An 11,799-nucleotide genomic window follows, 5' to 3' on the forward strand; every position below is an offset into this window, starting at 1 on the left:
TGTCTGTGTGGCCACTGGTTTTTCTTCTCTCTGCTCCCCCTTTTGATATTTCCATTAGTTTTAAACAGTGGGCAAAACCTTGCCCAGCCTTCCTTGACCTGGTGGCCTCCATACATTTTGGGCTGTGGCTTCCATCAAATCCAGCCAACACAGTTCTGGCCAGGACTGGTGGTAATTCTAACATCTGGAGGGAGCCTGGTACGGGGATGATTTTGTGAGCTCATGTATGAGAGAGCTCTGATAACTTACTAACAATTAATCACTGGTATATTACTACCCTTTGAATTCTCCCACTCACTCACACACACACACACACACACAAGCTGATGCAATTTACATTTATCTAAATCTGCCAGTTAAAATGCAAAGGTGCATTTAATGTCATGTCTAGTTTGGCCTTAAACACTTTCGTGGTCCCATTGAAATAATGGACATCAAATCTGAGATGAGTAGAAAAGCGCAGATTCCAGATTCACAAAAATCAGACCAGGATCCAGTACTTTGACAGAGTCACTTGATTTCAACATAAGGGAGTAAGGAAGTACTTTTATGCTCCCATTGGAATCAGTAGGGCTTAATTATTTTTTAAGTTTTTGACAGATTGCACCCCAGCTCATATTGTGAGGAACTCCACTGGCCTGCAAGTCAACCCACTATGCAAATTGTGGCACTTCTGACAAAATTGGAGACTTGCCACATCCTTATACCTACAAAGCTAGATGGGCCATTGGCATGATCCAGCAAGCTGCTCTTGTGTTCTTAACCTATAGGGCTCATTGGCAAATCAACAGATTGAAAACTAACAAATCAGTGGGCCCAGATGTCATGCACCTGACAGTTTTTCATTCATAAGTGAAATTGCTAATCTATCATTGGCCTGGGATTACCACCCTTCTGCTCCCACCCCACATCAAATGCTACTGACTTTAAATTCATAAATTACTGCTGTTCCTGTGTCCTGTCTTTTTGCCATGTGCTCTGTTGTGGCCAAGCCCTGGGGCCTAGGGTTTGAGTCTCACTTGTCACAAAGCCCATGGCCTAAAATGACTAAAAAGCCCTGGGGCCATGAAAAATATTCTGCCCACCAAAAATGCCCTGGGATCGGCAGGGGCTGAAGGCTACCTACCTAATCCATACAAGAGAATGACTGTCATTTCTCTCCTCTGGAGAAAATAAGGCACTGCATTTGACCCGTATGTGTGTGTTAAAATCTGCTGTCTGCCTTCAACATAGAGTGGGCTGTCTCTACAGATAGGGCTCTCCCTGGAAGAGATGGCAGAAGGGTTGTAATTCACCAATAGTTGAGCATATGATTGCAAATGAAAGGCCCCAAGTTCAGTCTGTCACATTTCCATCTCAGGCTGGAAACTCTGTGGTCTACAGAGTTTGTGTCTCATAAAACTGAACATATCCTACTGGGAGCAGAATAAACTTCCTGTTTTTTGCCTGCATGGACCTGCAGAAGTGGTGTAGGTTGCCAATCACCTGGCAGGTAACTCTATATGACTGATAGACCACACTGGATGCTGTGGGTCACACACTATGCAGCCTTATAATATAGGAAACAGCTCTAAGCACAAGATCATTACTGACATTTATTAAGACAAATTTAAAAAAGCAAAAGACACAAGTATATTGGCACATATCAGAGACAATGCCCCAGAAGTCAACATCTCTCTTTAATCTTTTTAAAAATAATTTTAAGTATCGTTTTGACAAATCACTTCAACATTTTATGTACAGTAATAAAAATAAATTACTCTTAACAGATGAATGTATCAGTATTATATACCGTAGAGATACAGTGCAATAATAGCATTGGTTTCTTGTTTTTCCCACTCATCCATAAAGTGCATTGCAGGGACTTGGTTTCACCAAATGGAATGGTTGCTGTACATTTATATCTCTTTGGAGGGTAAACATGTGGACATTCCATTCAACAAGTAGCACTTCTTGCGCCAAAGAATGGCTTCCCCACACTGTTTTGTCTTTTCAGTGGCCCCCAGGGAAACAGTGAGACCATGCTGGTTGTTGGAGGGACCTGAGGCAAGAGTGAGTGGAGGAACAAATGCAAATTTTACCTTTCTACATTCTGCTTGTTTCTACACAGAGACTCAGACACCCCTCTCTATCCTGTCAAGACAAGCAAGAGGCATGATCAGAGTTCAATAATACAAATTACAATAAAGGAGAGTCTTAACTAAACATTCTGACGGTATGAATTTATTTGACAGTGGAACAGCTTACCTTGGCAAGTGGTGGACTCTCCTTCATTGGAGGTTTTTAAAATAAAGATTGGATGGCCACCTGCCAGGGATTCTTTAGCTAAGATTCTTGTACTTCATGGGGTTGGATTAGATGACGTTTGGTGTCCCTTCCAACTCTACAGTTCTATGATTCTAGGACACATTCCAGCCAGAGAAAAACATTCAGGGTGTGCAGCAGGGCTAGTGAGAAGTGTAACCTAGGGAGAGATTTGAGGGCCAGGCCTGAAGTTCCCACCTATACCATAAGGGGAAATATGTATACAACAGCACCCAATTTCCACATCACACCTATTTCCAGTGTGCGTACACAACTAAGCTCTTCTACAACAGTCATTCAAGTCAAATGTGTTTTTCTTTCTAATACCTCCAAGTAGGTAGATGCACAAGTTTCACAACAGTTTTATTTTTATACAGCTTAGAAAACGAAGAATGAAGTGTGTAAAGCAACATTCCTGCAGGGAGATAAAGGTGTTGGGGTGGAGGGAATGGTGTGGTGGAAATAATTTGTGCATTTATGTTCAGGAGTTGCTAATCAAACAGGAATTAATAAATGTAATAAATGTAACCTTGTTTTTAAAACCATCTGAAAATTGTGCATCTTTCTTTTGGGGGTGGGTAACTACATTCACAAAGGGATGCCTACTAACGCAAACCACATCTGCGTAGGTTTCCCTTAGCAATTTTTGTGTGGACTAGTAAGGAAACACCAGTGCACAGACTGAGCTGTTTCTAGGTTGTAACCCAGCAAATCTCTTGGTTTGCACAAAGTAATTTTTGGGATAAGTTTTATGAACAAAACAAATAAACATGAAAAAGTAAACAGAGATTCCCACAGTGATGCAATATCTTCTTGACTCAGCTTAGGTTGGGTTTTGTTTTTGCATGTGTCTGACCAATGCATACATCACAGGGGTGCAATGTTGCAGGTCTGCACAGAATTTGGGTGCAAGAAAAACATCTGGGAAAGCAAAAAAAAATCTGCATATATGCAGCTGAAACCTAGTCTGTTAAAGGCATCAAAATTTTGACATAAGTATCATTGGGGAATTTGCTTGTGGATGCTACAAAAGGAATTATTCAAACATAAGAGACACATCTGCATTTTTGCACTTGTGTGCATGCATAAGGTGAAGATACAGCATAGCAGAAAATAGAAGAAAATAATGTTCTGTGGCTATATCTTTTCTACTACATCTAAGCCTCAAATTGCTGGCTGACCTAAACACACACACACACACACACAAACATACACAGAAGAGCAACACACTTAGGAACAATCCTGGTCCTATTGTCATCAATAGCAAAGTTCCTTTTAACTTTAATGGTGCAGGATTGCATTTGTCACAAGTAAGTCATGCAAGCCATTGGGTGCATTGCAGTCTCTATCACCACAGTTGTTTTCTGGCTTAATCTAATTGATTCTTCCACGGGACTTTTAATTCTCTTTCTTAAATGACCGAACTGCATTCCCTTTCTTGGTCACGCTACAACCCATTATAAATGTCACTTCATGTCCCCCTGCCTGATTTTACATCACAAATGACATCATACATAGAGGAAAATGAGTTTAGCAAAGAGTGCCTATTCAAACATGTTACTTTAGTAGCTTCAGGTATGCAGAACAATAAGACTGGTGAAGCTGAAGGCCCCAGTCTCTCATCTTCTTCCCTCCTACTAAATAGGGTTGGTATTTTTGCAGAGTAGTACCTCTCATCTTCCTTAAAACTTAAAGTTAACTAACTGGGCTTCCTAATCATATCAACCCTATTCTCCCATATCTGCTCTTTCCTTTCCATTTTAGGTCAGTCTATGTAGCCCCAATTATCTCGGGTCACTTTTAAGTCCAAATAAATAAATAAATTTGGAGGAAATAAATAGTTACTCTATAACTATTACACGGTATTACACGGTGTATTACACGGTGATACACGAATTTAAAGTGTGTTCATTCCCCTTAGAGTACTAGCTCCACAGCAGAATAATGGAACAGCCATTCAACCTTCTCAGTCAACTCATGAGTTGTTGAGTTGTGCAATCTTTATGAGGGCTGGAGGGAAGGTGGGGAGGCAATGACGAGGAATGGCAATTACTTTTATCTGATTCAACAGGTCCATCTCCTTTGCCCGGGGCTAATAAATCCACACTACACGCTGTCTTTTTTTTTTCCAAAACAGAAGCCCGTGTGCTTTTTAAATAAGTCTCTCTCTACACGAGTAGCGTTTGTTTGGTTGCGACTTCCGCGGAGCTGTCCAGTCCTGATGGTGCTGACACGTCTTTGGGATGAGAAGGAATCTGGCAGATTCCACTCGTCCCACGATGTCTCGGTTTCTTTGTTTTTAAACGACTGTTGATATTGCATAGAGGATCAAAACTTGATTAGGATAAAAATGGAAACTCCAAACGGAGCAGCCCACGTTTTTCTCTGGAAATATTCCTGCAAACTGTTTATCATTTTGGTTTGGCTCTTCCCCTCCCCCTTTTGCTATTTTATATTTGACATTAATAAAGGGAAGCAAACATTTAACTGTTTGCGTCTGACTTCCTGCTCCCGCGCTTACCCTCACGCCCTGTTTCGAAAATGTGTGCTTCGTTCAGAGAAGAGCCCTGAGCTGCCCTAGACCTCGGAGTCGAGGCAAAACCTCCTCTTACGCTCCAGTTTCCACGACTAACTACAAGAAACTCAAAGGCTGAATTCACATGACCCATTTTTAAAAAAACTTGTACCCGCAGAATAAAATCAGGCAACTTTTTTTAAAAAAAGAAAAGAAAAGCAGAAGATATCCCCGCCTGCTCCCCGCAAACGCCTTTCCTGAGAATCCTGCTTTCAATCAAAGGAGAAGAAATTTTAGAGGCAAAAAAGTGAATCAAGAAAGCAGAACAAGATTTGTTGTGTTTCGAAACATTATCTTGCAGTTTACGCTTGGATGAATTCCACATTGGCCACAGATTTTGGCAAATGTCCGAGTCTTTCGCCACGCCTCCCTCCCTAAACACAAAGAAACAATAAAATTAAAATATCGCCCGGTCGCTTGCGGGGAGAGGGAGGGGGGAGCATGTCAGGCACATCTTACTTGTGTATGGTTTATCCAAATAAAACCAGGCATAAGAAAATAACCATCTGGAGAGCCTTGACACTGACACCCTGCTTTCTTTTCCTAAGAAGGTTGGGTAGGGGTTCCTCGCCTCCCCCGTTATGTTTTCTCTCCCCCCCCCCTGCTGCAGCTGCTGGTGCTGGGGGATCATACAAAGGCGAGGAAGGGGGAAAGGAGGAGAAAGAGTAAGAGTGAGAGAGAAAGTGAGAGAGAGAGAGAGATTCCAAAACCATAAAGGCAACCATAGACCCTTGTCATACGTCGCTGGATGTCCTGGGCCGAGAGGAGAAGCCGGAGGTGATGCACCCGCAGCAGGCCACCCAGAGGGATTTCTGGATGTCCGGATTTCTGAAGGCATAAATGATGGGGTTGATGAGCGAGTTGCACGCTGCCGGCAGGGCCAAAGAATATGTGTAGACTGCCGGGTAGCTGGAGTCCGCCACCAGGGAATAGATGGCGAACGGGATCCAGCAGAGGGCGAAGGTGCCCAAGATGACCGAGAGCGTGGAGAGCCCCTTGCGGGTGGAGGTGGCCTGAGCGGTAGCGATGAACTGATGCTGGACGGCGATCTGCTGGGCGTGCCGGAAGGCAATCTTGCAGATCTGCAGGTAGAGCTGCAGCATCAGCGCGAAGAGGAGCAGGAAAGCGACGGCCAGCACCGCGGCGTTATCCTTGGTAACGGGTCGGAGGACACTGCAGGTGCCGGGTTCCCGCAGGCAGTTCCAGCCTAGCAGGGGCAGGAGTCCGATGCCCAGGCAGAGCAGCCAGACAAGCAGCAGCATAGCGGCCGTGAAGGTCAGCGTACGCTCCGAGTGGTAAGTCAGCGCGTTGTAGAGCGACAGGTACCGATCGACGGTGATAGCTACCAGGCTGCACACCGAGGCGGAGAAGGCAGCCAGCAGCAGGCCGGCGGCGCTCAGCAGGGCAGTCTCGCTTGGCGAGGACAGCAGGTACTGCACGCTGAAGTTGACGATGAGCCCCAGGCCGGCCAGCAGGTCCGCTAGGGCCAGGCTGCCGATGAGCAGGAACGTGGGTGCGCGCAGACTGGGCGTGTAGAAGAGCACCGCCAGCACCAAGGCATTCTCGCAGGCCATCGCCGTGCCCGTGGCGCACAGCGCGATGTCCCACGGGTTGACCGCCGCGGCCACATCCCCGGCGACTGTGGGTTCTCCGCTGCCCGCGGCTCCGCTCGCCTCCTCTCCCGCTCCTGACGCCGGAGACAGATCCAAAGGGCTCCCCGCGGCGGCAGAGGTGCCAGACGGCGGCCAGAGGCTGGCGAAGGGCCGGGAGGAGGCATTGAGGAGCACTAAGAGTTGCTGCTGCTGCTGTTGCAGACGTTGCTGCTGCAGCAGCAAGTGCTCTTCCATTGCTGCTGCAGCTGCTGTAGGGTGACGGAGCATCACTGGAGAGTGGAAGAAAAAGGCAACGGGAGACAGTTAAAGAGGAGAAGGCAGGGCGGAAGGGAGCAGGGGGGGGCGGGCGGTCCCTGGGAGAAGGTCAAGGACGAGCTGGCAGGGTTTGGGGTGCGTGTGCCGAGTATGATGGCCACCTGCCCACCCCCAGGTCCGCACGTGGAAGGGAGGAAGGAAGGGCAATTAGAAGTGTTTGCATCCACAGAGCTTTGGTTTGGGTTTCAGTGACTAGGCTGCATTCAAACCGAACGGAAAGGATGCTATGCGACAGAGCACCTTGAATTGCCTGGAGAATGGCCCAGCTTCAATCCCTAGCATCTCCAGGTATAGCTGGGAGATAACCCTTTCCGGAATCCCGCAGAGATGTTTCCAGACAGTATGGGCGATACCAAGCTAGATGGACCACCTGACTCTACGTAAAGGCAGCTCCGTATGCATGGGGAAGTGACTTAGCTCAGTGATAGAGCATCTGCTTTGCACGCAGAAGTTCCAGGTTCAATCTCCCTCATCTCCAGGAAGGGCTAGGAAAGGCCGGAAACGCTGGAGATCCACCGCCAATGGTCTGACCCAGTGCAAAGCAGATGCTTTTGTTCCTAATGACCCAATATATCCCAGTCCCATTTCTGGGGATGGGGAGGCGGGGTAGGGAATGTCAATTCCACCTGGATTTGACACCAAACCAGCCTCCCCATCTCTTTGCCAAAGAAAGGAACCATCAGCCTTTGACCCTGCGGCTGAGAAGGCATCTTATAATCAGCGTGGGTGCTCCCTGGTTAAGGCCCTTCTCTGCCTCAGGAAGTACACATCGGCTCCCGAGCCGCGAAGGTGGAGGCACGGAAGACGACGCGCTCCTCAGCCTGTATTAAAAGCTGTTACCCTAAAAACTCCGGAGCCAGACGCCAGAGGCACTCGCGGGAACACAACAGCAGCTTTGAAAAGGGCACCTTTGGAAAAGCAAAAACCAGTCGCTTCCCTACAAGCAGTGGCCAGTATTCTGGGCGTATGTCTGTGCGCGCAGACTTAGCTGAGTGTAACCTGCCTGGTTACTTCCTCTCCCAAAACCCCAGGTGAAGAATCCTTCATAGGAGGAGGACTGCTGATTTTCGGGGTAGTTGGTATTTTTAATTTACTGTAAATTATCTCCAGACTCCATTCCCCCGCTGCTCATGCCCCTCACCAAAATGAGCAAAAACTGAGTGCCATGTTGTGCATCCAAAATGTTTCCTACCCCCCTCCACACACACACACACACACACACACACACACACACACACACACCCTTCACACTGTTAGGATGCAGAGGCGCTTGCATCATCAGTTGTATGTTGGGTGCTGCGGCTACGCGGTGGGGAAGGAAGGAAAATGGGGCACAGGAGAAGACTTACATAGCGTTATATAGCGGGGCTAGAATTTCTTGGCTTAGTCTTTCCCAGAGCTGGTAGTAATAATAATAATGATAATGATAATGATAATAATAATACGTTTTGACTCGGATAGGAAAGAATTCTCGCTCTCTAATTAGCTATATATAGAGACAGATAAAATTTGTAGTCTAGTCCTCTCCTGATACCTATTTGCATGAATCCAAAGCACCTTCTCACTCAAATTTCGTCCATAACACATCCAGTTACGGTTAAAACAGTAAGATTGCCGCACCGAAGCGAAGCCAGTTTAATTTGCAGTTCCCGCCCCGATCCCTCCTTTTTTGGGGAATGACACAAGCCGCCTGCGAACAACCGCAGAAGCTCAGCTGCTGCGAAAAAGGAAAAAAAAAAAACCAAGCGCGCGCGCGCGCACAGACACAATCACAGTTACCCGCGCGCAACCTTCCCAATCTGTGAGACTCCAACGTATTCCCACCCATCACCCCTTCCTTCCACAACCACCGCGCACATTTCTCTCTAGTGTCTGGTTTCAGCTCTGTGAACAAAGAACCCGAGAGCCATTCAAAGGTCACCCTTTGGGCGTTTGGTCTATGCTGCTGCCGCCGTTGCTTTTGATTCTCGTGGCTGCTCCCATAATGCAAAATGCAACTTAGCAGAGCCCACCAAAGAACATTTATAAAACAGCAGCCAAGCCGTTGGGCTAGTTTCCTCGTTCCATGCAACGCGAACACCCTCCGCCTCCCGCTTTCCAAGACCACTGCGGGGTGGAATAATGTGCGGGTGGGGAAGGAATCAGGCAGACCCCAGACATTCAGAAGAAACAGGCATGCAGTTCCCCACCTCCCCAGTTGTTGTTGGTACTGTACCTTGGTTTCCAATTCTTTGGTCAGTTGTCCTCCCTGCTAAATCCTTCTCAGTCCTCGGAGTTAAGGCTTCCCTCTCTGGTTAACATGGCTAATAACGCTGGCAGGTCTCTGCCAACCGAATTGCTCTTAATATTCTTTTCCCCCTTTGGGTCTGCTGATATATCTCTACTCTGACGTCAAAAGTCTTCTCTTATATTCACGATCGGCTCCAAGTCTGTGAATCAGAGGAGCCTGTGATCAGAATAACAACGAGGCGCTCTCTCACACTAGCTCAGCCTCTCCCCTCCTTTTCTCCGAGATACGCGCACAGACGAGGAGATAAACACACTCGCGCGTGCGCGCGCATACACACACGTCCTCTGGAATTTCATTCATAAGGCTGCCGAGACCCGCCTCCTTTTCCCAAGGTCAGGTGCTTCACATCTTTGCTTTGCGGGAAGAGAAGCCTGCAAGATCTCTCCGGTATGAAATACAGAACGACACAATATGAGCATGAAAAAGAATGTTGTATCATCATCATCATCATCATTATTTTTACTGGAGGATGGATGCGAGCTGGTGGTGACTTCTGGGCTCAACTGCACCTGGATGGATGTTGTGTAATTAGATCGAGCTGCAGGGACCCTTTTGATACTGATGGGGATGAGAAGAGCAACCCAAGGGCGTTAAGCACTGCTTAAACAATAGCAACAGTCTTGTGGCAATTTAAAGACTAGAATATGTGTTATGGCACAAGGACCTCCGATGCATGAAGTGTTATACTGAGTTGCAAGTATATAAACAAATACATGCTGGGGGCATTATAAACACTAAGGTCAGAGGAAAATGAGATGTAGAAAAGTACAGATAATTAGGTAATTGAACAAACATTGTGGATTTTTAAAATCACGCTGCATGTGTTAATTGGCTTACCATGCCAGGATGTTTGTGTTACTGGCACAACTGCTTGCTATGTATGTTTGTTGGAAGCCACCCAGAGTGGCAGGGGAAGCCCAGCCAGATGGGCGGGGCATAAATAAATTATTATTATTATTATTATTATTATTATTATTACCACAGCTAACTATGCAAATATGTCTGTACTTGTTTGCATCTCATTTCACTTTCGCTTCACTCTTTGCATGCATGTGCACATGTGTGCATGCGCTCGCTCACACACAGAGAGAGACAGGAACATAGGAAACTGCCTTTTACTAAGTCAGACCACTGATCCACTATATTTGTGGCAAGGCAAAGAATGGTACAAAAGAATAATTCCCTGTATGCCAAGAGCCAGGTTTGGGGGAAGTACTCTTTGGTGAGAGGAACCCCCCCCAACCCCCCCCAAATATGCAGCAAAGTAAAGCATGGAAATATAGGCTGTTAAACGTTTAATATACTGTATGTCTTTCTGAGTGAGTTCCAAAATAGTCCCCTCTTCCTCCAGCACAGGAAAAGAAAGGTCACATTTAGTAAGATAAAACTGGTTTACTTACAAACTCTTCTCAGACCTCCTCAGACCAGCTCAGACCTCCTCACATGTTAAACTTCTCAGGTAGACTGGAGTTGAAGAAAGATTTGATTACATGATAGTCCCTCCCATGGTGAGCTAAGCCTGGCAGGACAGCTTACTTTACAGTATGGACCCCTTCATGGATTGTTGTTGTTGTTTAATCGTTTAGTCGTGTCCGACTCTTTGTGACCCCATGGACCATAGCACGCCAGGCACTCCTGTCTTCCACTGCCTCCCGCAGTTTGGTCAAACTCATGTTTGTACCTTCAAGAACACTGTCCAGCTATCTCATCCTCTGTCGTCCCCTTCTCCTTGTGCCCTTCATCTTTCCCAACATCAGGGTCATTTCCAGGGAGTCTTCTCTTCTCATGAGGTGGCCAAAGTATTGGAGCCTCAGCTTCAGGATCTGTCCTTCCAGTGAGCACTCAGGGCTGATTTCCTTAAGAATGGATAGGTTTGATCTTCTTGCAGTCCATGGGACTCTCAAGAGTCTCCTCCAGCACCAAAATTCAAAAGCATCAATTCTTCGGCGATCAGCCTTCTTTATGGTCCAGCTCTCACTTCCATACATCACTACTGGGAAAACTATAGCTTTAACTATACGGACCTAATTAAGCATGTTGGTTATATGAGGCTGGTGATCACACACACCTAGTTCAATATTGCCTACAATGACTGACAGTGGCTTTCTAGGATTTCAGGCAGGGGTCTCTCCCACCCATGAAGCTCAGTGAGGCAATTACCTTTGGCAGCAGGCCGGGGACAGCTGGAAGGGGCAGCAGATCCAGGTCCCACAGGAGCATGCTGCTTGCCAGCAAATGTGGGAGTGGATGAGGAGGGCACCATATTATTATTATTATTGCCTTGATTGGTAAAACATCCAGAGCTGGCCCTGATGCCAACCCTGCCTGGAGATCCCCATGAAGATTGGACCTGGGGTGTCCTGTTTGCAAGGCAGATATTCCACCACTGAGCTACGACTTCACCCCACCCTCCACAAATTATGTATATATGTATCTGCAGCTCAAGATAACACTATTCATCTGATTGAGTGGGCTGTAGCCCGCAAACATTTATGCCATGGTAAACATGCTAGTCTTTAAAGTTCCACAATACACTTTGTTGATTTTGCTAACACATAATAATAATAATAATAATAATAATAATAATAATAATAATAATTTCTTATTTATACTCCATCTGGCTGGGTTTCCCCAGCCACTCTAGGTGGCTTCCAACAGAAGAATAAAATAATTGATTAGCGATTAAAAGCCTCCTTAAACAG

The 11,799-nt window shown here is 46.4% G+C and overlaps 1 protein-coding gene across 1 annotated transcript; it reads right to left on the bottom strand.

Moving 5' to 3' along the window:
• Window positions 1–1,571: 1,571 nt before the first annotated feature.
• Window positions 1,572–9,362, bottom strand: LOC118084307 (G-protein coupled receptor 12-like). Its single transcript, XM_035113700.2, has 2 exons — window positions 9,023–9,362; window positions 1,572–6,761 (listed from the first exon to the last, which is right to left on the bottom strand). Exon 2 carries the CDS (start codon window positions 6,757–6,759, stop codon window positions 5,614–5,616), a length of 1,146 nt encoding a protein of 381 aa, XP_034969591.2. The 5' UTR covers window positions 6,760–6,761; window positions 9,023–9,362; the 3' UTR covers window positions 1,572–5,613.
• Between the last annotated feature and the right edge of the window lie 2,437 nt (window positions 9,363–11,799).

This window comes from Zootoca vivipara, chromosome Z (assembly GCF_963506605.1).
Source record: "Zootoca vivipara chromosome Z, rZooViv1.1, whole genome shotgun sequence".
NCBI lineage: Eukaryota > Metazoa > Chordata > Lepidosauria > Squamata > Lacertidae > Zootoca > Zootoca vivipara.

Coding starts and splice junctions, on each gene's coding strand:
- LOC118084307 (XM_035113700.2), bottom strand. CDS start 6,759: ATGCTCCGTCACCCTACAGCAGCTGCAGCAGCAATGGAAGAGCACTTG.